At 40.8% G+C, this 24,847-nt stretch overlaps 1 protein-coding gene across 24 annotated transcripts in view; it reads left to right on the forward strand.

Annotated features, from left to right (window-relative positions):
• Nucleotides 1-325: 325 nt before the first annotated feature.
• The window catches only part of BOLL (boule homolog, RNA binding protein), a 32,969-nt gene continuing 8,447 nt past the window's right edge, over nt 326-24,847 (forward strand). For 5 of the 24 annotated variants that reach the window (XR_014518126.1, XM_083469911.1, XM_083469910.1 and 2 more), the window contains exons 1-10: nt 332-547; nt 11,408-11,551; nt 12,176-12,267; nt 13,909-13,963; nt 15,209-15,284; nt 16,711-16,838; nt 17,719-17,790; nt 18,780-18,827; nt 19,823-19,951; nt 24,394-24,489. Coding sequence is in view for 13 of the 24 variants with exons in the window: in XM_083469911.1 (XP_083326037.1) it covers nt 362-547; nt 11,408-11,551; nt 12,176-12,267; nt 13,909-13,963; nt 15,209-15,284; nt 16,711-16,838; nt 17,719-17,790; nt 18,780-18,827; nt 19,823-19,951; nt 24,394-24,489 (1,026 nt within the window). In the remaining 11 variants the exon portion in view is untranslated. Of the gene's footprint in view, nt 548-644; nt 809-3,048; nt 3,194-3,583; nt 3,745-11,407; nt 11,552-12,175; nt 12,268-13,908; nt 13,964-15,208; nt 15,285-16,710; nt 16,839-17,718; nt 17,791-18,779; nt 18,828-19,822; nt 19,952-23,533; nt 24,490-24,847 lie in introns of those variants that run through there. The other 19 variants (XR_014518133.1, XM_083469908.1, XM_083469906.1 and 16 more) reach the window with 7 other exon arrangements.

A 24,847-nucleotide genomic window follows, 5' to 3' on the forward strand; every position in this document is an offset into this window, starting at 1 on the left:
ATTTCCGTCACGGTGTTCCGTTGCGCCAGAAGTGGTTTAGTCATGCTGGCCACATGACCCGGAAAGCTGTATGTGGACAAATGCCAGCTCCCTCGGCCTGAAAGCGAGATGAGCGCAGCAACCCCATAGTCACCTTTGACTGGACTTAACCGCCCAGGGGTCCTTTACCTTTTTTTTATAAGGCACAGTGAGAGAAATGTCAGCCACAACAACACAGTGGCATTTTACATATTGTGTTACATGTTCATGATCCAGTTTATCATGAAAACTCTTGCATCACTCCTCTCTACTACCATTCCTGTTGAAGCCTGGCTGTCAACCAGCCTGGAATCAGGTGTGCGTGTGTGTGATTGTTGGCAAAATGATACCCCGAAAGGCGGGGGGGGGGGAGGAATGCAAGTGTCAGAAAGCAAACAGCACGCAGGAAGGGATCTGCAGCCAGCGGCTAGATGCTGCCACCTCCTGCTGCTCCGGGCTTAGAAATAAGATACTACCCCTGCTACTGCTCTTGGTCAGGCCAAGGTGTAATAATTCTCACTGCGCAGAGGTGAGTAACCCCCTGACTCCACACGCTTTGTGGTTTGTGTGTGCAGGAGGATCTGTGTAACTCTTGAGAGCTGAGCGTGCGTATTTCAGGACAGCAAGTTTCTCGGAGTGAGTGACAGCAGCAACAGGACAAGGGGAGGTGGCAGAGGTGAGCAGAGAGTCTTCTTTCCCAAGCATGGCAAATAAACGCTGGTCTCTTCTAAGCAGCACTAGGGGCGGAGGCTAAAACTACAGATAAGCAATGCAAGAATAATACGGAACGGTATGGGCATGAGGGAACCGGTGGTGATGATTTTTGGGGCAGGGGTAGGAGGGAGACTAGGGGGTGCAATGGACTGAAGGGGCAGGGTAGGCTTTCAAGGAGGGGACAGAGTTTATGTAATTCTGGGGTGCAGGCTGAGATGTTACAGAAAGTGGCAAAAGGAAGGACCAACAGGCAACAAATGAAGGGGAATAATTAATGTGAACTGTTTAAGCTGCACGATGCAATATGAAAATATGGAATTGTATACTCTTTTGGCAGCCGAGATGTTGAGCTATCTTCTTCCTCAATATTCTCCTGAAAGACTGAAAAATGCTTGGTCTTGAGACCTTAAGATCTCTCCCTATAGGCTAGTCCATAATGGGCGAACACATTCAAATGAATTCTGTAATGGGTGAGGAGGACCAATGTCAGAGCTTTGTGACTGCATGTAAGCTGATTTGTTAGGATGCGTTAGTTGGACCAACCATTAAATAATGCTGGTGTGTAACGATTAACATACATAATTGCTGTCTAGCAATACAAGGCCGAAAGAATGTGGGAAATAGGTTCAGCTACAAAATACCCACAGATGTCAGTTTATCAACAGGCCAGCCTTTTACTAGTCCGTATATAATTTGTTCTTCAAGCCATTTGATAGAAGGGAAGAATATAAAATCAGAAAAAACCCATTTGTGTCTATGTTTTCATTGTTAGTGCTCACATGTATTTCCAGGAGTAAAGGCTGGCTTGCCTCAGAATGTTTTGAAGTACCTAAAGCTCATGCTATTAAAAAAAAAAGCCAGACTTCCTTCCTTGACCTTTTTGCCACTACCAACTTGCATAGCTATAACCCTAAATTTTTTACTCAGATTAATTTATGGCTGAAAGCATTAAGGGTGAGAGAACACTGGACATGCTTGGAGACACTTGTCCTTAAGGTGCCAGGATATCTGAAGTCAGGAGCTGAAAATCCTGTATATAAATTATGGTAGCATTTGTGCGGAGGCCATTTTTGGGAGAAAATATTGGCTGCCGAGTGGCAACTAACACAAAATAGTCTTACGGGAAGAGATATGTAGAGATGTATACGATATTAATCCAGAATGCGGCAGCTAGACTGGTGACTGGGAGTGGCTGCTGGGACCATATAACACCGGTCCTGAGAGATCTGCATTGGCTCCCAGTACATTTCAGAGCACAATTCAAAGTGTTGGTGCTGACCTTTAAAGCCCTAAACGGCCTCGGCCCAGTATACCTGAAGGAGCGTCTCCACCCCCATCGTTCAGCCTGGACACTGAGATCCAGCGCCGAGGGCCTTCTAGCAGTTCCCTCATTGCGAGAAGTGAGGTTACAGGGAACCAGGCAGAGGGCCTTCTCGGTAGTGGCGCCCTCCCTGTGGAATGCCCTCCCATCAGATGTCAAAGAAATAAACTATCTTACTTTTAGAAGACATCTGAAGGCAGTCCTATTTAGGGAGGTTTTTAATGTTTAATGCTGTATTGTTTTTAATATTCGATTGGGAGCCGCCCAGAGTGGCTGGAGAAACTCAGCCAGATGGGCGGGGTATAAATATTATTATTATTATTATTACAATATGGCAGCAAGTTTAGGGAAGCTTTGTAACGTGTCATGTTTTACGTGTTATGCTTTTATATATGTTGGAAGCCGCCCAGAGTGGCTGGGGCAATCCTGTCAGATGGGTGGGGCACAATTATTATTATTAGCATTAAAAATGCTGTTCCAATGCGCATATACTTGTCGGAAATGCTTGATGCTGCTGTGTGCGTTAGGCCGAAACCAGCCAGGATAATAGTGATAGCATTTCTGATACAGGCATATGGATGTGCTTGTGAATAATCTGAAACTAACAAGACTTGTGCTTTCTTATTTGGATTGTATTTGCCTCCGAGGTCTGCTCAGAAACCTGAATGGAAATAAGTGTGTGTGTGAGAGAGAGGTTGGAGATGAAATGCTAAATAGGACAAAATGCTAATCTTCAAAGTCGTTCCTCTCTTCCTGCCTAGAGATTACACGGCTCACAACCGGCCATGGATGAAAGCCGAGTTTCTGGGCTTCCAGAAAGTAGGACTTAGGTGTAATTTGGGGGGCCAGGAGGCCAACTAAATCTACCGCCCGCCTAACTTTCAGGCTCCGCCGAGTCCCCTAAACACAACCTCAAACCCTTTCCCTGCCGCTTTTACCCCACCTCTCCGCCCAGCCGAGGCTCCCACCACGTGTGGGGAGCGCGAGTTTGCCGCGCCCGCCCGTCCCCCTTTTTGCCCCAACTCCCGCTTCGCCCTGGGGCTGCGTTGAGGGAGAAGAGCTGCGTGCGCGGAACGTGCCCGCCGGGAGACCGCCGTGTACAGGCGCGCGCGAGGGAAAGAGATGGAGCCCGACCCCTCGGTTAGTATTATGAGGGGGGGGCAGGCCGCCTATGGGGAGGAAACCGTTGGTTTCCTGAGGAAACCGTTGGAGCAGGTTATCTAAACACGGGGAGGCCGGCGGTTGCGGCTGGGCGGCAAAAGAAGGGCGTTTTATTAGGCGGTGGCGTTATTTTGTGTGGTTGGGTGAGCGTGAGGCGGGTAAGAGGGCTCGAAATCTCCTCAGAAGCCTCGACGGCGGTTTCCCGCCAAAACCGGCGATCGAGGCCCATAACGCTCCCGCTCCGTCCCCGCCTCGCTTTTGGTCACGAGACAGGCGTTGGCCACGCCCTCCCTCCGTCAGCACGAGCCCCTTCCCGCTTTTATCCTTCTTCCTAAGATCCAGCCCCGGCCAACCGCCGTGCTCGCGCCAGCTGCTTTTCTACCCCAGAGCGAGCGCTCCTCTTGCGCGTGCGCCCTAACGGCGGGAGAAGGGCGGTTGGAGCTGGGGGGGAGGGAGCGAAGTTCTGTCCCGCCAATAGATGCCGAGGAAAAGTCAGCGCGAGGCGCTCCTAATTCCCCCTCATTCCTTCTGTAAGTGCTTCCTTCTCTCCGCCCGCCACTTTTCGACGCCCTTCTGGCACTCATTTGTTGTTGTGTCGACCTTTCCCGCTTTGCCCTCTCTCCGCCCCCGCCCCCTTTTTAGCTTCTAAAACAGTCTTTCCAAACAGCTGTTTTTGGACTACAACTCCCATCATCCTTAGCTAGCAAGACCAGTGGTCAGGCCCGGTCTTGCTAGCTAGACGCGGGTGGCACTGTGGGTTAAACCACAGAGCCCTAGGGCTTGCTGATCAGAAGGTCGGCGGTTCGAATCCCCGTGACGGGGTGAGCTCCCGTTGCTCGGTCCCTGCTCCTGCCAACCTAGCAGTTTGAAAGCACATCAAAGTGGAAGTAGATAAATAGGTACAGCTCCGGGGGGAAGGTAAACAGCGTTTCCGTGCGCTGCTCTGGTTCGCTCAGAAGCGGGTTCATCTTCGTCATGCTGACCGCATGACCCGGAAGCTGTACGCCGGCTCCCTCGGCCAGTAAAGCGAGATGAGCGCCGCAACCCCAGAGTCGGTCACAACTGGACTTAATGGTCAGGGGTCCCTTTGGACTACAACTCCCATCATCCCTAGCTAGCAATACCAGTGGTCAGGCGCAAGGGCCTAGCCAGGCTTTATGTAAGGGGGGCAGAACCTCAGTTAAGTATTTGTTATTGATTTACTTGATTTGGGGAGCAGCTGCCCCCCCCAATTGGCTCCACTCATGGTCAGGGATAATGGGAATTTTGTAGTTTAAACGCAGCTGGTGACCCAAGTTTGGGAAATACTACGGAATCTAGAACAAGAGAGAGAAAGAGAGATAATTACTAAATTAAGGGAGAGCATCCACTTTCTAGTAAATAGTCCCGCAAAGAACTTGGCAGTGTCAAGTTGGTAACTTAACTGCGGCACTAGGGAGTTTATTAGAGATGCCTCTTTTTTATTTGGTGGGTGTGTTTCACACGTGGTGTAGAGTTTCGGATCTGCATTTGGAGATTTGAATATAAAAATGAGAAGTCTGATTGCAGATTTATTTGCTAATGCCGGATGAAAAGGCGGAGTTCCTCTCGGTACTTCCAACTCGTGACATCTTTTGGTTTGTTAGTTAGTTTTCAATCAGTTATGTACGTGGAATCTCCCAGTCCTTTTTACAAATTGATTGATTGAATTTATATACCGCCCTATACCCGGAAGTCTCAGGGCGGTTCACAGAAAATATCACAATATATAAAACCAAAATAAAAACAGTAGCCCAATAACATCCCCCAATAACACCCCCCCCCAAAGTGTTGGAGTGGGGAATACAAACACAGATTTTAACAAGTATACAATATGACAAAATACAAAAGTAGTAAACAAAACATCCTGGGTGATTTTTTAAGAATGGCTTCATCTGGAGCTGCAAATGTAACCGAAACTGCACCAGTAATCTTCCCTGGGGAGACAATACATGAGGTGGGGTGCTACAATAGAAAAGGCTCTATCCTGGGTCAATCCCATATATACACAGAAAGATTTCTGATGAGGATCTTAATAGCTCGGCACGTTCAGATGGAAAAATGCAGTACTTAACCCAGCAAGGATGGAGTTCCATGTATATTGAACATACTGAAAATCCTTGTTTTCTTGGTACCTCTACATATCCAAAAGAATCGTTTTTGATAACACATATGCCATGAAGAGAATTCCTCAAAATCATTATTTGTTTTATGAAGAGTGTCTCCATTTCTAGAGAACTTGATATTTTGGTTAGATTGAAGAGGTGATGGGTGTTGTCTCTGTTATTTGCTGGATTGAATGAAATATCAGGACAGTTCTTTCGCCACTATTACTCTGCTCCAATCGCAAATAGAGGACAGCAACTTGTTGCATTGCTCTTTGAGAATCCTTGGAATGCCTCGTAGGTATTTCATACCTGATGGGACAATCTACCACCCTTTTCTCCAGTTTGAGGCTTGGGAATAGGCAAGGGCTTTTCACATGCAGTATGTCAAGCAAAATTGTGCATCCCTTTTTCTTTATACGTGTGGACTCTTAGCATATGTACAAAAACATGCAGAGTTCAGTATGTTCAACAGATGTGGAAATCCATCATGGGTTTTCTCATGGGTAAAACTTGCTATTGCTAAAACTAAATCTGTAAGTACTGTACAGCGGTACCTCAGGTTACAGACGCTTCAGGTTACGCGATTTCGGGTTGTGCACCGTGCTGAACCTGGAAGTACCAGAACGGGTTACTTCCGGGTTTCGGCGCATGCACAGAAGCACTAAATCATGCTTTGCACATGCGCAGAAGCACTGAATTGCGACCCGCATGTGCACAGACGCGGCGCTGTGGGTTGCGAACGGTGCGGGTTGCAAACATGCCTCCCGCATGTATCATGTTCGCGACCCGAGGATCCACTGTAAATGTAATGCCAGGAACAGATTCAGGCCCAAACAATATGCTACTCACAAACACCTTTAGAAAAGGAGAAGCTGTTTTGGAGTGGAACTTAACCTCTTCCTTCCTAACCTCTGTTTCACTTCTCCAAATTGCCTCCTGTAGCATCACCCTCAGAAGGGTTTCCCATGCATGTTTTGAGAAGTCACCAGGGTTCAAGCAGTTGCAGTTGAGGCCTCAATATGTATGTTCAGTGTTATGGCTAGAAGAAAGGAAGAAGGTTTTAGAACCTTTGAAATCCATATATTCATTAAATCCATTTATTCAGCAGTAGGTCCCACTGTGGAGGTTTCTCACTAGGACATAAGTTTAGGATTGTAGTACTAGGTAGGTAAATAGAAACCCCAGCCTGATAGAAAGGACAGTCAATTTTATTGTATTATATTTTTCTTACTTAAATCTTCAAGAAATTACTGGCTTAAAATAATGCGCTGCATTGCCTTACTTGAAATTCTGCCTTATCTACATTACCTTGTATTATTTTGTATTTTTGAATTAAATTAGTACTTCATAATAACACTTCATCCTTGTGTTCTGAATTAAATGCTCATTGCCTTAGGCTTCTTTCTTCCTCTCACCCTGTCATCTAATGATTGCTGTTACGCAGACAGTAAAGATGTGCTATGAATTTGTGTATTCCCATTGCATTTTTAAGTGTTTATCATCACAGCCAAAATACAGATAAGTAATATACAGGAGCACATTGCAGTCTTGAATTACCATAATGGGAGTGCAGTAACGTTTTGTGTTGCAGTAAGAAATTATGCTGTGGGCAGAGCTTCAGTGCTGAAACTGAAAATACAGTATTAATGTTTTTCTCTTAATGGCCTATATGCACGTAACATACGTAGTAAAAGATTTCATTGTTAATAACATTAGAAAAAAAGGACATGATTTTGTCTATTATGAGATCTCTGGTTGTGTAGGCAGCAACTATTTTAGGAGCTGACATGCGGGTCCTTTTTGCCCTGGGAGAGGGCCGAATTGGGGCTGGGCATGCTTATGAAGGGTATGGGGAGTGGGAATGGATCCCCCAAGCGAAATGGTCTCTGCCTGTACAGTGGACCCTCCAGATACGAACTTAATTGGTTCCTGGGGTCCGTACCCCCATACCCCCAAAAGTCTGCATCTAGAGGCGCTGCTTTTGCATACGTGCACGGCGCGATAGGGTGAAACCCAGAAGTATACATTTCTGGGTTTGCCGCATTCGCCACCCGAAAGTTACGTTACCTGAAGGTAACATAACCCGAGGGTCCACTGTACTTCCTTTTACATAACCTTGCTTTGTGCTCTTAAGTTATTGTGGGGAAAAGAGCACTAACTTTATAATTTTACTGGATAAAATAGATGAAAGCTACTCTGAGGTTCTTTTGGTTCTGATTAGTTTGATATGGTCTGTGTGCTTAACTGATTAGCTATTTAAAACTCCATTTTTAAACCAGAAAATACACTTTAAAAATGTCAGAATTGTTCCATGGAAAAGTTCCCAGCCAATATCTCAAAAAAGAGTCTCGGTTTTTCACAAGCTGCAGTAGGTTTTAAGAGGGTCGCAGGTGGCGCTGTGGTCTAAACCACTGAGCCTCTTGAGCTTGCCATTTGTAAGGTCAGCAGTTCAAATCCCTGTGATGGGGTTAGTTCCAGTTGCTTTGTCCAAGCTCCTGCCAATCTAGCAGTTCAAAAGCATACCAGCATGAGTAGATAAATGGGTAGTGCTTTGGCGGGAAGATAAACAGCTTTTCCGTAGGCTCTGGCACTCATCACAGTGTTCCGTGTGCCAGAAGCTGTTTAGTCATGTTGGCCACATGACCCTGTCTGTAGACAAACACTGGCTTCTTTGGCCTGAAAGTGGGGAGGATCACCCCACCCCATAATCGAATTCAACTGGACTTAATCGTCCAGGGGTCCTTTACCTTTTACCTTTAGATTTTAAATGCTTCTTTATGAAAAATTGTTTATAAATCATGGTGAGGAAATATAGGCTAAAGAGTTGTGTTCTTCAATTATAATTTATTAATATCTCTTAACTATTTCCTTTTAATAACTTTTAACCCCTCAATTGACATATCAGTGTATTTTTCTTTTCCAAATTGGTTTGTTTTTTTTCAACAGACTCAGGAAGGACCTTGTCGTGGTTCTGTTGCTCATAGCAGACTGTGCTATGCTAACGCTTCCTGTGCATTCCTAGATACTACACTATGAACAATTATGACAATTTTTTTCTGGAAAAGAAGCTGAAGTTTGGAATTTATTGGGTGAATATTAGGGACACTGTGATAATGTATTTTTTATTATTGTTTGATGGTTAACAGCAGTAGAACTTTATCTCATGTTGTTCATTGTCATTCTGTGCCTTCAATCTGGAGCAAAAGGAGAGAAAATTATTATTATTTTAAACAATGATGTTTTTTAATTATTAAGCAGAGGTTTGGGTTTAGAAATGGTTAAAATAGGTATAGTGAATTTTTTCTTCCAGCTCTTCATTTATTTTTGATGGGTATCCGTTATCATGATCCTTGTTGACGGCACGGGTTGTATATACGTATGCAAATACACAAACAGTATATACTGCAGGAATATATATTTATGAAGTTGAAATGGCACCATTTAGAAAATCTTTCTGGAACACCAGTGCCCCCCTGGTTGGGAATCACCCAGAACTGCCAATGAGAACTGAGCATGCTCAGTGGTAATGTAATGCTGACTGGCTGTTGGGAAGGATGGAATGAGTCCCCTATAGGAGGATATGGCAGGGTGTTTGAAATCCTGAACACGAGCACTCAATTTTAAAACATTTTCTTGCAAGCTACAATTGTTTCAGTCTATTCGAAAACAGTTCTTACAAAGCTTTACGGCCATGATTTTTACAACAGAATTTTGTTTGGATTTTATACACCATTCCCATTCTCTGATAATTTCATGTTGTGGGAATATTTTGCAGAAATATTTTGAAGAATATAATTTCTGCTGTGAAGACTAATTTTTAAAAAATGAACTAGATAATGTTTTGTACAATATAATTGTGGGTTTTTTCCTCTGCAAATTTCAGTCTTTTCCTCGTTAGTGTTAGCAGTAGTTCCATATGGTCTAGCCTGGCATAACCATAATTACTACTGGTTTTAGTTTCTAGCTTATAAACTAATAATGGTGTACCTTTTCCTTATGGTTCAACTAGTACAGAAATAATGTTACTAGGGAAGAAGGTGTGGGTTTTTTAGTTAATTTTTGATATTTTTCAACATATGATACAGTAAAAACTGAATCAGTCTAAAGAAAGAAGTAACAAACCAAGAAAAAGAGAGAAAGAGAAAGCTTTCCCCTGTTCCCTCAGCCTCAAACCCTGAGAGAGCCTCTCTGGCTTACCTCACATCCAGGTCCCTTCATCTTCTGTCCATCACCTTCCTATGTGTATCTTCATTTATCTCAAATATAAATATTCAAAGAACCAAACATACATGTAAATAGGGTTAACAGAGAGCTAGAGTTAAAAGTCATAAAGTAAAGGTAAAGGGACCCCTGACCATTAGGTCCAGTCGTGACAGACTCTGGGGTTGCGGCGCTCATCTCGCTTTATTGGCCGAGGGAGCCGGTGTACAGCGTCCAGGTCATGTGGCCAGCATGACTAAGCCGCTTCTGGCGAACCAGAGCAGCACACGGAAACGCCGTTTACCTTCCCGCCGAAGCGGTACCTATTTATCTACTTGCACTTTGATGTGCTTTCAAACTGCTAGTTGTTGGCAGGAGCAGGGACCAAGCAACGGGAGCTCACCCCGTCGCAGGGATTCGAACCGCTGACCTTCTGATCGGCAAGTCCTAGGCTCTGTGATTTAACCCACAGCGCCACCCACGTCCCGAAAAGTCACAGAAAAGCAAGATATGAAGAAAAAATAAAAATAAAAAAGAGAGTCTTCCAATTCTCTGTCTACCAATTATGTATATGACAATTATTTAAAGTATGCACTTCGGAGCAAATTCTAGCTGTATTAATAACTAGCTTTTTCTCATTCTGCTAGATGGTATTTCTCACCCTCCCAGGCACCTTGAATTCACATTTTTTCACTCATGAAGTCCAATATAGTGCTTCAGTTATTACCTTCTAGTGTCCAAATTCTCAGAAAGTAAATTTTAATCACCATGATTTTGCAGTCAGCAGCATTTCATTTGAACTAAGTTCAGTTCTCCACCTTAAGCTGTTGGGAGTCAAGGGTCCTTGGGGCAAGGAGAGAGTAATTAGGGATGCAGGAAGTGCTTTCTCTTGGTTCATAATTCTCCATGGCTCTTAGCTTCAAAGGGGTTAGAACCTTTAAAAATTTGTAGAGTTGGCATGCATCATGTGACACGACCCGCTCCCCCCATACCATAAACAGTAAAGGAGTATGTATATCTCAATTTTCCCATCTTGTATTCCTCCCCCTTAGTTTTTCTTCAACTGACACCCTAAATAGTCTATCTCATGGAGGTCAGTGAGCATGGTCCTTGTTGGGTCATTTAAGGGTTTTTTTCCTCTTCTCCTCACCCTTTTAATTTACAAACAAATTGTTCTGTTCCTCACATAAGCTGTGAGTACCCTGGTTTCACTATTCCAGTGAGAGGCCTGAGATCAAGTTTGCTATTGGATATAGCATGATTATGATAAGCAAAAACTTGGTCCTTTTCATTTTTTATTTGATTTGTATTGTATGAACCTTTTGAATTTTTTAATAAACCGTATTACTTTGCATGTGCATATAGGGTGGGATATAACCACATTAGTAAAATACTTAAACATTCCAGTCTACAAGTGAATTGGGTGTGTGTGGAAAGGTTTCAGCTTGTTCTTATTTCTTGATAATTAAAAATAAGAAAACATATAATTAAAAATCATAAGAACATTAAATATTATCTACCATTCTCTTATTGCTTTCAGAATGAATTATGATTTCTAAACATAACTAGGTGCAACAGGTGAAGAAAAGGTAGTGTGTACCAGGTTGAAACCATGTATATGAAAGCAAATTCTATTAAAATCAATGGAATATACTTTGAAGCAAATATTCAGCGAACTAACTAGCTATATGTATGTAGAATTCGGCTGGTAATCTTAGATTTAGTATATGTGGCATCCTGAATGAAGATACTACTGAAGGTAGCTTAGTACATCAAAAATTAAATAATAGCTGTGATTTATCTTTTTAGCATTTCAATTTTTTTGTGTTGAAAATATATCTTAACAAGACTATATTCTCTTAAACAGCAAACTACAAATCAGATGCAAACTGATTCTCTGTCTCCGTCTCCTAACACTGTGTCGCCAGTGCCTTTAAATAACCCCACAAGTGCCCCAAGATTTGGAACAGTCATTCCTAATCGCATCTTTGTTGGAGGAATCGATTTTAAGGTATTTCTTTTTCCTGATCTTGGTTCCTTGGCAATACAATCATTTTTTTTTCACTTCTGTCTTAATAGGTTGCTTATATCATTGGTTGTATAGTTTTAAGTGTATAAATGTAGAAATTAGGCTCTAATTTTATGTATTTATTGGACAGATATAGTGCTACCGCACAAGAATTTCAAGATACAAACACCAACCAATGAGAAAATACTGGATTTGTTCCCTTTGCTTGTCCTTCTCATCTCTAGTAAACTGTTACTTAGTAGAGAAGAAAAGGAGAAAGAGTTGTAATTTTGGACCTGGTAGAGCCTAGAAAGTATCTAGCCCAAATCCTCTTCCAACACTGGTTCTAAGGGGGCAGGAACTTCTACTTAACCTCTACTTGAAAGGTTGCCTTTAAGGCCAGTAGACTAAAAAATAGCATTCAAATTATGATTTTTGAAAATTGAATTTAAAAAGACAACAGATACAATTCAGTTAGTGGAATTGTTGATACAGAATGGTGTGATCAATATTAATGTGATTTAAAAAATAAAATATCCCATAAAGGAAATCAAAGTTAAATGATGATTTTAAGTACATTTATAGTAATGATTTGATGATGTAATCATTTTCTTTTTCTTTTACTAGACTAATGAGAATGACCTAAGGAAGTTTTTTTCCCAGTATGGCTGCGTCAAAGAAGTAAAAATAGTAAATGACAGAGCTGGAGTATCAAAGGGGTTAGTACAATAAAGCATTTGTTCATCAAGTAGAAATAATACTAGTTCATGCAATACATGCAGGAAAAAAAATCCTTATTACATAATTAACAAGACATGAGCACCTTAAAACTACAACCCCATACACAATTAACTTCGATTAAGTCTCATTAAACTTAGTAGGGCTTCCTTTTGGGTAGATGACGTGTATAGGATTGTACTCATAGTTAAAAATCAACATTTTTTCTCTACAGTGGAGGAGGATATCCTCGTCTGAGTTGCTCCTCCTGTTCACTCCAGAAGGCAGAACTATGCAGTCATAGTCATTCATGGTACATTCAGGTCCTGGAAGGAAAGTACCAGCTCTTTTACAAAAAGTTAAAAGTTTACAAAGAGTTACAAAAAGTTTCCTCTTTAGAGGTAATTAGTATATATCAGTTTTCACTATGATTTTCCAAACCATAGGAACAAAAAGCAAGGTGGCATTTCATGTTTTCACAGACTAGGGTACTTTAGGTTGACTATCTCACAACCACAGGCTTCCCCCCCCTTGTGGAAGTTCTAAGGGAGACTCTTCCCACTGCCCTGCATGCTCTGCTTGAATTCTCTGCTCTAGCCTCCCTCTTTTTCAAAAGCCCGCACTCCCCACCCCCAATTGGACTGCACAGGTATGGTGATGGGTAAAAGGCCTCAGGCATTCTAAAGTACGGTAATTCTGCCGTCAGATCTTGGTTGGGAGTGGCACCAATTGAGGCTTGCAGGTAACTGAAGGTGGGTGGGAGTTTGCTTCCCCGCCCTAAAGGTGAGCTAGCCAAATATGGGCCAGCAGGTCCCACCTCCCAGGGTGGAAAATCCAACAGGTTGGTGCAGGACTTCTTATTTTCACCACCACCACCACATCCACGTTCCCCTTCAGCTCTTGCTACTGTCCTGAAGTCCTGGTCCTCCTCATTGCTCTGAACTGATATCTGACAGACCAGAATACCATAGGCACTGCATTTCCATCTCACACAGAGTGCTGAAGGAAAGCTGCTCCTCCCTCCACTTCCATTCAGCCCGACCTGCCATGGGATATGCTGCTACTGCTGTCAGTCAAGTCTTCCCAGTTCACAATGAATGTGACAACAATCTAGTGAAAATAAAGTATAGAGAGTATACATGCAGGCAAGCGTGTAGACAGACTTCTGGTTCATTATGTTAACTATACATATAAACATTTCTGTCAGTTATCTTTTTATGTGTGTCATCTTGGTTTAATCCATTCATTCACAAGCCTGAATATGTAACAAATGCTGAAATTAACCCATAATAAGGTGTTGCGCATTGATAGAACAGATTAAAATAGGAAACTTTAATGACTAGTTTTAAGTAGAATAGTTTAAACTAAGTTTAAACCGCGGTAAAAAGCCACCATCCTGGTAAAGGCCATGAGAACTCTAATTTGTTTTGGGGAAGCCAGCCAAAATATTATGTTTAATGGATTTTTAAATCTGGCTTTGTTTGATATGGTACATATACTGATCCATAGTGCTAAAGTCAGTCATTGGTTCTTCCTCATTTTATGTGATAGGCATTCATTTTATGCATGTCAAGCAGCAGCTCTTTTTTGGGAAGGTTGCAAATATAGTATATGCTAAGAAAAACGTGTGCTGTTTTACTTAGGTATGGTTTCATCACATTTGAAACTCAGGAAGACGCTCAGAAAATACTACAAGAGGTAAACATGATTTCATTAAAAATGATATATTTGTGCACAGATAGGAACTGGTAATACCAAGTAACATTTGTTTATGGTAGTGGGGAGTGCCTGGTGCTGCCCACAAACCAAAAAATATTGTGATTTTAAAATGGATAATGTGGTTTGTGAGTTTGGACACCAAAAATCAAGTGAAGTTAATCCAAAGTCTTGTTTTGGTCCACTGCCTTGATTCCAAGTGGTGCCTGGCATTCCAACGACAACAATCTCTTCCACCCCCACCTTAAAAAATTTCATGCCAAGTTTGGGAACAATATTTTGAGAGGTGTCCAAACGTATAGAGCACAAACAGATGCATAGAAAAATGAACTACCTTGTAAAATAATGTGGTACATTAGACATGGGGACCTGCAAAAACAGTGTGTACTCTATTTGTGTATTCATTTGTTTAGTTTATAATTTCACTCTTCACCCAATATTCGTAACACAAGAGAAAAGCATTGAATACAAAATATAAAACAGATAAACATTACCAAAGTATATATAAACAGCAACTGTCAAAATTACTGGCATATTAACTCAACCATTATCTGAAGGCTTGGGCAAGGAGGTACCTCTTCAGCTGCTGTGGAAAGGTAAACGGTTTCAATGCCAGATTTATTTCAGAAAGGAAGTGATTCCAAAGATAAGGTCCTGCTACTGAGAAGGTCCCATTTTGTGGTACCTCAGGGAGGCTTGCCTGGCTGCTTTCATTACATATCTTTAGGTGCTAGGCAAAAACATTCTTCTTCTCCCAGGCCTGTGACTAATTTAGCAATGCATGGAAGGTATTGTTTTTTGTTTGTGGCTATGGTTAGTTATAGTTATAAAAGTTATAAAATTTATAATTGATAACATAAAACTTTGATAAGTTTTATGGATCAAAATATTATGCATTTATATCCACTTGAGATGGTTTTATTTATTTTTTAATCTACTCTGTTTGATTCAATCCTTATGATCACTGTAGTTAGTTATAAAGTGCAGTCCAATACATTATTTAAACAAATACTTGTCCAGTTCAAAAGTTCCTTACTCACCATTTGGCACAAAACAAAGGACTGAGTTCACAAGACATTTCCATTAAGATTTGAGGTGAACTGAAGGTATCTGTAAAACGTGTTGTTGAGATGTTATTGAGTTTTTTGAGACATTCGTTATTTGAATACATTGAAAAATAAACTATTAAGGTAAATAATTGTATGTATTTTCTTTGTTTTGGCTTAGGCTGAAAAACTAAATTATAAGGATAAAAAACTGAATATTGGTCCAGCAATAAGAAAACAACAAGTAGGGATTCCTCGTATGTATTTGCTTGCTTGCTTGCTTCCTACCCCCTACCCCCATCTTTTACGGGTGTTTTGGAAAAATCTTGGGCTGTGCCAGTGCTGTGAAGAATTATTTAGGCTACAATCCTATACACACACACTTGGGAGTAAATTTCTTTGAACTCAGTAGTATTTACTTTTGAGTAGACATGAATAGGATTGTACTGTTACAGTTCTATTTGCCTACTAGTGTGTGTTAATATTCTCTTAGCAAGATTATCTATAGGCCAACTCAGGCTCATGATAGTAGAAGGCTTCTGGCCCAGCTGAGGCACATGCCTTCTGATGGTGATACAGAGTTGCTTCTTTTCATCACATTAGTCCAGGCATAGGCAAACTCTGGCCCTCCAGATGTTTGGGACTACAACTCCCATGATCCCTAGCTAACAGGACTAGTGGTCAGGGATGATGGGAATTGTAGTCCCATACATTTGGAGAGCCAGAGTTTGCCTATGCCTGCATTAGTTAGTTTCATAGAATGATTCTTATTATTCTTAATATTAAATTGCAGTGCGCTGAAATTTTCTGTTAACACATTTTGCGATTTAGAGGGAAATTCTGATGTTGTAATTTGAGGGGATTGGGATGGGGTGGAAATGCTTCTCTGCTCTGTGTTGATGGGGGACATGTCTGACCCAGAGCCCACAGTCACATTTGTGGAAAGTTCTGTAAGTGTAGAGTTATAGGACCAGAAATGGGACATATTGGAGATGCCCTTTGGTTTTCTTGATCCAACACCATTCATCTGAGATTGGATTGGATCTATCAACTAGGATTAGATCTATCAACTACACCAGCCTGGAGCTGGCACAGTTAATCCCTCCAACCAATTATTATAGTTAAGTGAATTGGTTTATTGCCCCAAAAACTAATGAGTGAGAAATTAAACAAAAGAACTGCCAAGATAAAAAGAAGACCCAAGCATGCACACGTTTCCTACCTTGGCCAGCACAAGCCAGCAGGGCCTTGAAAATGGTGGAAACTTCTGCTTCGCTCCCTCCTACCCACATCCTAGTTAAAATTGCTCTACTCTTAATTGATAAAGTATATTTACAAGCATCATAGCTTGGATCCTAAAAGTGTGTGTCCTGTGTTCTGCTCACAGAATAGGGTTTTTCTGCCTCTCTTCCCATTGCAGTTCTCTGCATCCTTCAAAAAGCCACTTGTTGAGAGTCAGCCCCCCACCCCTCATTGCGTTTGTGTGCTATGGAGAGCTGTAAGTGCAGCCTAAGAAATTTGCAGAGGTTTAAGAGCTCTCGGTGGTGTGCAAGTAGAAGTGCTTTCTGCTCTCTTGGGTTCAAGTGGTCTGTTGGATCCAAGCCCATATGTATTAGAATTTTTTGTTTAAGGATAGAATGCAAAGTACCTGTGAGTTTTCAATTTTGTTACTGCTTATTTTAGGATCCAGTATAATGCCAGCAGCTGGAACAATGTACTTGACTACTTCAACTGGATATCCATACACATATCATAATGGTGTAGCTTATTTTCATACTCCCGAAGTTGCTTCTGTTCCACAGCCATGGCCTGTACGTAATTTCTTTTGTTCTGAGACAATGCTAATGTGCCAATAGCTGTTTGGGTTTGTTATTGTTAAATTTTGGAAATTAAAGCTAATTGTCTTCTCTGAATAGATATCAGCACAAATTTATATAGTATACATTGTTGCCTTTCTAACTGCAACCTTGTTTCATACCTCTTTTGTAAGCAGCTTTTGTGAAAAGTGCAGGTCTACTGTCCAGTAACAACTAAAAAGTATATTTATTCAAAGGGTTCAGTATATTCCCCTGAATATAAAAAAAAGCAGTTGAGGGAGCCAGCAGGAATAACTATGAAAAAGAATTTGGATGGGCAAGTAAATGGCAAATGCATGCAACACAGAATTTTAGCCATTCTATGGGCCCTTGTAACTTTGATTAAAAAATAATAATCATAGGAATGATCCTAGTCTGATTCTACATAGGATTTCAAAGAATCATAGAATTGTAGAGTTGGAAGGGACCACAAGGGTCATCTAGTCGACCCTCTGCAATGCAGGAAACATTTGCCCGATGTAGGGCTTGAATGTATGACCGTGAGATTACTGACAGTTTTGTGTGTGCAGTATCCCACTCCAAATTCACTTTGCGGCGTTCGGAAGCCAATTTGTTCGGGAGCCAAGCCATTCAAGTACCAAGGTACCACCGTACTGTGGTTAACTATGAAAAGTATATTGAAGGGGAATTTGTTTTGGAGGATAGATAGCAAAAGCCCAAATGGCACTTCTGATATGTGAATTATTGTAAATGATTTGTTTGTTTGTTTATAATTTAGTTTTTAGTGTATTGCTTAAAATGTATTTCTTAGTAGCATATTAATAATTATTTGGACAACTCAGTAAGATTCTAATTGCTGTTCTCTTTTTTAAAGTCACGTTCTATTTCTAGTTCTCCTGTGATGGTAGCTCAGCCTGTTTATCAACAACCTACATATCATTATCAGGTAAAAAAATAAATGATGCTTTTGGCAACTTTATGGCAGCATAGGAGAGGAAATTGTGCTTCATAGTTTAATTGACTTCATGTTTGTTTGTTTGTTTGTTTGTTTGTTTTACCACTGTATCCTAAAAAAAAAACCTAAGTGGTTTACAGTAATATTTATATTTAACAAAAAAATATTTTCATAAACCATTATGGGAAGATGTATTCTTAATTGAAGCAGGCTCAGTAGTACAGTGGTACCTCAGTTTAAGAACAGCCCTGTTTGCGAACTATTTGGTTTACGAACTCCACAAAACCGGAAGTAGTGTCCCAGTTTGTGAACTTTACTTCAGTCTAAGAATGGAAGCCGAACAGTGGAAGGGCACCGGCGGCGGGAGGCCTCATTAGGGAAAGCGCGCCTTGGTTTAAGAACAGTTTCGGTTTAAGAACGAACTTCCGGAACGGGTGCAGTTCGTAAACAGAGGTACCACTGTAGATGGACAGCCAGTGTATATATTTTAACAATGGTGTCAAATGGAATCTTTGAATGTTGAATTGGAAGGGACATGTTATTGGCCGTGTGCCCCCATCAGCAGTCTGCTCCTGGGCCCCCCACCCCATTCTGCACCAGCTGGAGCTTCTGAACCAGGCACATTGCAGTACCAACTCAAGAACTACTGTGGTTAGATTATCCCTGTCCAGGAGCAGTCCTAGCTGATGACATAAATGTATCCAGAAGTACCCACAAGCTAGGCACTTGCTCCTTCAGAGTACAAGCTCAGCCAGAGCAGGTAACGTGCCCATGTCCTGAACATGGGAACCAAACATGATTCAGCTATTATATGTTATTAAAGAAAGAAAGATTGACAATATGTCCACCTTAGCGTTTATTGTATTTAACTCTGCTCTATTGCAGTTAATGTCTTCAGCATATATTTTATTTTACAAACAGTGTAAATGAGGAATTTGGGGTGTAATTTTTTAGCATACTGTTGTTTTCAATTACCACAGGCTCCTGCCCAGTGTCTTCCAGGACAATGGCAGTGGAGTATTCCACAGGTAAATCATATTCAGTCTCCATAATCTGTTTGTTTGTTTATTTATAACAATTATATTGCACCCTTCCTCTAAGTAGTTTAAGGCAGTATAAATAGTCCCCTTTCCTCCACTACTATCCTTAGAACAATTATGTAAGATTAGATTAGGGCTGTCAGATTGTAACTGGCCAGAGGTGAGTAGCCTTTGTAGCTGGGATTTGTGATGTGGATTTAAACCTAGTATACCATACTACTCTCTGTTGGTTTGAGGTATACACTTCATGATGCCATGTGATATACTGATTGCTCCTGGCGGGCATGCAGCTCCAGACTTAATGGAATGAAATGGACTTTTAATTCAGCAGGGGGATACTGCTGGTGGATGGGAGGAGGTGGAGTCATTTTTTGCTGTTTTCGTGGGGTTACAGCTCCCTACCATGCCTGAGAGTGGGGCTCCCTCAGCCCTCTGGGAGCAGTTATTCAGAGAGTGAAAGTGAAGAGGCAAAAGTCATCCCCCCCCCCTCTGCCTATAGGAGCATCCCCTGAGTGGAATGCTGCTCAGGGAATATTCCTGTTGGCAGAAGTGAAGTGTGGGTACAAGCCAGTAAATTCACATCCTAGAAATTTCAAAATTATACAGTTTCAAAATACGGCCTTCAGTAGATTCATTACATTACCTCAGGTATTAGCTGGGACTGTTTTTGGCGCATAGTCCTAATTACGGTGCTTGTAGAATTTTGGGAGGAGGGAATGTGATGGAGAAGGAAGAGACAAACTCTTTGAGTAATTCAATTCAAACTGGAAACAAGTTATCATTCAAATGCATGCACACTTTTTAGAACACATGGGTTTGTAAGTGTCACTGCTAAGTGTACGTCCAGGGGAAGAGCATTCCACTTAAATAATAGTTATCATATTTGCATTGAAATCATATATTACAATTTTTCTTCTTCTTTAGCTTGAATTCTTCTAAGAATTGAGTTTGTCATATGCAAAACAATGTTTTCTCTTTTTTAGTCTCCTGCCTCTCCCACCTCATTCTTTTATCTACATCCTTCTGAAATTACTTACCAGCCCCTGGAGATTGCCCAGGATGGTGGATGTGTCGCTCCTCCTCTTTCCCTAATGGAAGCTGCAGTTCCAGAGGTACTTATACTCAGAAAAAGTATTTGTAGGCTGCATCTGCTCTACCTATTTAATTATTTGTAGATAATTTGATAAGATTGCATAGAGAATGTATGAAGAAAGAATTTGCTATAATCAAACATTTTAGAAATCTGTGGGGTACCTTTCAATGAGAACTGTGTGCTAGTACTCATAGACTGAGTATTCTCTATTCACATATGAGAGAAAGTAAGTAGCAGTACTAATTAATTGAGTATACTGCAGTGACACTTACCCCTTCAGTAGTCTCACTGAATGTAGTAGTCCCTTTATTTTATCTTACAGAATTTTGAGGGAACGGTTTGGAAATAAAGCCCACTTCTATCTGTATAGCTTTGGTCTTTTATCAGTATTGCATAGTCCTGATCTCATATCAATTTTGTAGGGTGCTTCCAGACAGGGGCCTTATATCACAAAAAGGTTATAAAGGCACTCCTGCTTGTCCTCCATGCCAGTGGGTGGAGCTTGTCAGATTGTATCTGGGTTGGGTTTTTTCTGTCTCTCCCCTCAGCCATTCCTCTTGTTCTCCACTACCTTTTCCCATTCTGGGCATGTGAGCAGATACTTCTTAATCTGTGTTCATTCACCTTAAAAAATATTATCTGAGAAGTGGTGCAAGAGCAAATGTTGTGCAGCTATGAGTTGTTTTTGATAGGTATTTCAATAATCCCCCTTTATTCCTGCTGCCAACATCAGATAATGTTTATCTGAACACATCCCTAGTGTAACCAAATAATAGGCACATGGTGTAATACAATTAATTAATTTATCTTTCTTTATCTTATTTGTTACTTTATTATATGTACATCAATGGCTACTATAATACTGGTTCTTTACTAATCAGCTAACCCTGCTACACATTCATCACCAACTCACACACCATCTACCAGGCACTCCTAACACCACTCTCAACAGCAGACTGTCTCTCCAGCAACCCTGAAACTCCCTTTCAGAACTCCCACCCAGTCACCACTCATTCTCTCCCACTTTTGATAACATTTAATTCCTCTAATTTACCGTACTTAACATTCACCTTGGGTACTCTATACATACACGTGCTTACAATATTATGTACAAAAGCAACAGTCTCACAAGGTCTACATTAAATTGCTGTATTAATCTTTAAAAAAAAAGTCTGATGCATGTATTGCAATGTACTCCAGCATAATCCTTCACATGTACTATGTGGAAATCTTGAAAGAAGAGTTCCTCTGAAGTGGGTTAGTGGAAGTAGACACATTTACATTGGTTGGATCTAGACACATCCAAGAAGCGCTTCAATTAAACGCATTGCAAACTTTGTACAGTCGTACATCGGAAGTCAAATGTAATCCATTCCGGAAGTTCGACTTCCAAAACATTCAGAAACCAAGGTGTGGCTTCCAGTTGGCTACAGGAAGCTTCTGCAGCCAATCGGAAGCTGCGGAACCTGCGTGGGACGTTCGGGTTCCAAAGAGCGTTCGCAAACTGGAACACTCACTTCCGGGTTTGTGGCGTTTGGGAGTGAGGTGTTTGACTTCCAAGGTACAACTGTGAGAAATTGCGTTGGCAAAAACGGAACTCCACAGCACCATCCGGTATCACAGTGTTATAATGCATATAAAACGCTTTTTCTAGCTGAGTCCATTGTTTTGGCTGCTAGAAACAAAATAGCTAACTTACGCTCATGTGAGGAGCCAGTAGAAATAGGGATGCACTGATAGAGCCACCTACTGAAACATCATCACACACATGACAAAACTACCCACCCTAAAAATCCAGATGAACAGTAACCATGGATGGATAATGGGTTATTTTTACTTCTGGGTTTTTGTTTTGAAATCTAGTTTAGATGTAAAAAGTATGCGTTGGCATTTTGATGGCAATGACATCGTGTGGATGCTGTAAAAAATATGTCATCCACGATCCGTCTGGAAGCAATCTTAGTTTTGCTACTGTTTGGCAGAACCCAGTAAACTAGCTATTTTATTATATGCTATTAAATTCAGTTTGGGTTCTGCAAACATAGGCAGTATATTCCTGGCTGACATTAGAAATCCCATTCACCACCAGTGCTCAATGAAGCATTTGAAGGATCAAAATAATAATAATAACAACAACAGTAAAATGTATTATTATTATTATTATTTATTAATTAATTATTACTTTCACAACCCAGCTTTACATTTCACGTGCAGTTATGTGTACTCTATTATGATGGTCTCATTTATGAGGTGAAGCCCTTAGTCTTGAAACTTGGTTTTAAAAATGTCACATAGAGAGAAATGTACCACTTTCAAATTTTTAAAGTAATTGGGATGTCTTGACTGCAATTTGACATCTAGCAGGACATAAAATTTACCTCATACTGAACAGCAAACCAGCACAGAATGGTCAAACCCACACATACTAGTATAGCTAAATTTATATAAGTGTATGCATGCACAATAGTGGCATTCAGACAGGCATGGAGGCTTCCATCAGTGGAAGACCTTCATGTAGAATCAAGTGGAAGGTTTTCCTGACCATGATTTGAGAAGTCGAGAAGATCCCAGTTAACTTAGGTGTTTGGTAGTTTTATTGTCCCATTCAAATTGTTGCATGCCACTCCAGTCTCCAAACGGTGTGGGATTCTAGAGTTCCAGGTGCTTACTTGGGGTTTGGTTTCCTCGGAATGAGGGACAGTGGAAACTGTGGTGTCTTTATGATATATGGTTTATTTACACATATATACAGCCTGAGCCTACAATAGAGGGGCTTACAGCATCAACACTGCAGAACGTAGTATTCCCCCAATAGCCAGAGCCTTGGATTCAAGCAGAAATCAGACATGGCTCTCACTCATGCTTCTGTTCACTTCTGGCTCCCAGCTCACCCCCCTAACTCTGGTTTTTGTCCTTCTACTTGCTAGCCAGGTTGGGGGGGCACCCAGCCAGGTGAAGGGGGATCTACCCATTTACCCTCTGACACAAAGCAACTTCCTCTCTTATATTAACAACCCATACTAGGGCCATTATGGCCCTTGGCTAGCTAACTCAACAATGGGATATTCCATTAGATTCCAACCCTTTTTGGAGCCAGGAATTAGAAGGGACTCAGGCATACAGCCTAACTCCTTCCCCTAAACTCTCAACAGTATGAATAGAGATAAATAGGAACCCTGATATCTTAGCAAGTTAAACAATTTTTTTAAAATAGAAAAGAGTATAAATATAGCTGACCCCATAATTGTTAAGGCGTACACAGAGTATGAAGTGCTTCGGGTTTGCTAAGTTTAACAAATATTTCAAACAGCTGCTGGACTCCACAGTAACCCTGCTGACTCCGGAGGGTTAAAAATAAATAACTTAATCATTCATTTCTCATCTACTTTCTGTAGAGTTAAAATGGGAGACACATAATCTGCAAAGAACCTTGAGTGCCAGTAGGCATAGAAGGGGCATAGGCAATCTTTAGTCAAGATATGTTAGCTCAATAAGTACCAGAGAGCAAGCTAAATTGGGGGCGGGGGACACTGTACAGTAGGGATGGAAGGATCTGTCAATTTCAGTTCTCATTTTCTCATTTTTCTAATCTTCATTTCAGTTCTCCACGTTTCTGCAGCAATTTGAGAAAACCCTCATGAAAATTCTTCAGCATTTAATTTCTCCTAATAAACATATTTTGCATACATGTTTGACTAATATACACATTTTGCAAGCAATTTTTCTAATATAATGCATTTTAATCTGTTGTTTTCACTAATCTATACTTTTATGCACACTTTTTCCTAATATATCCATTTTTTATAAACATTGAGAGAACTGCATCGCAAAATGTGGATAGGTGTGACTTTCTTAGGGTGGCTGGGTTTTGGTTCTTACATTGTTTCGGAAAGTGCAAATTGGATTGATTCGTTTTTAATGCAAAAGCAATCAAATTTCTTCCCAGCCCGTTGTGCAGTAGATGGGCCAAAATTCTATAGATATATTGACAACTTTATAACTTGCAAACCAAAGAATAAGATTTCCCCCTTTCATCATACATTATATACATTTAGCACTGCCAGTTCTGCATTATTACATGCTTCCACTAATTATTTAAATATGCTGTGGATCTCTTCCAGTCATTTTGAACCTTCCTGGCCCCAAATCAGGTAAAAAGGTGTCTGTAATAGCCCTAACATCTAACCTACAACAAGCAGAAGTCAGAATCAGGTCTGCACCTTTATATCTATTCTGACAAAAAAAAACCCCCAAAAAACTGGAAATTTGCAGGTAAACAATTAGCCCAAGGTCAGTTGGGTTCTTGGATAACTAACATAACATTAAAAAGCAGTTCTGAAATGATGGAATGAAAATTGCTTTCTGTGCACATTTTTCCTGTTTATGCTATTTTTAATATATACTTGTTTTGTAAATATATTTGTTTGTAAATATGTTTTTCAATATTCATTTGTTTACCAGCCATATTCTGATCATGGAGTTCAAGCATATCACCAAGTTTATGCTCAAAGTGCCATAGCCATGTCAGCCCCTGTGATGCAGCCTGAGTCTGTTAAAGTAAGGTCTATAACCTTCTTTTTCTTTGGGGGCGTGTTTTAGCTGATGGGGACACAATTCAAGTTGGATTGGGAGGTGATAGTGTGAGAAAGGCATAAAATACCCTTTCCCTTGCAAAAGTATAGGCATACTTAGTTTTAATTTTTTTGTTGTAAATCACATTGAGCTTTTGGAAAGGTGAGGTAAAATAGATTAAATAATTAACAAAAAATGAAAATCCTTTGCCACTTTATGTTGTTCTTTTTCTGACTTTACTCTTGAAATTCTTTGAAACATTAGATGTTTGAGTAGATACTTCGTATATGGCATAGTCACAAAAACATTTCCAGTAGAGGGTGCTACAGTACTAAATGACATC

This window comes from Podarcis liolepis (assembly GCF_965112155.1).
Source record: "Podarcis liolepis genome assembly, chromosome: 1".
Lineage (NCBI taxonomy): Eukaryota > Metazoa > Chordata > Lepidosauria > Squamata > Lacertidae > Podarcis > Podarcis liolepis.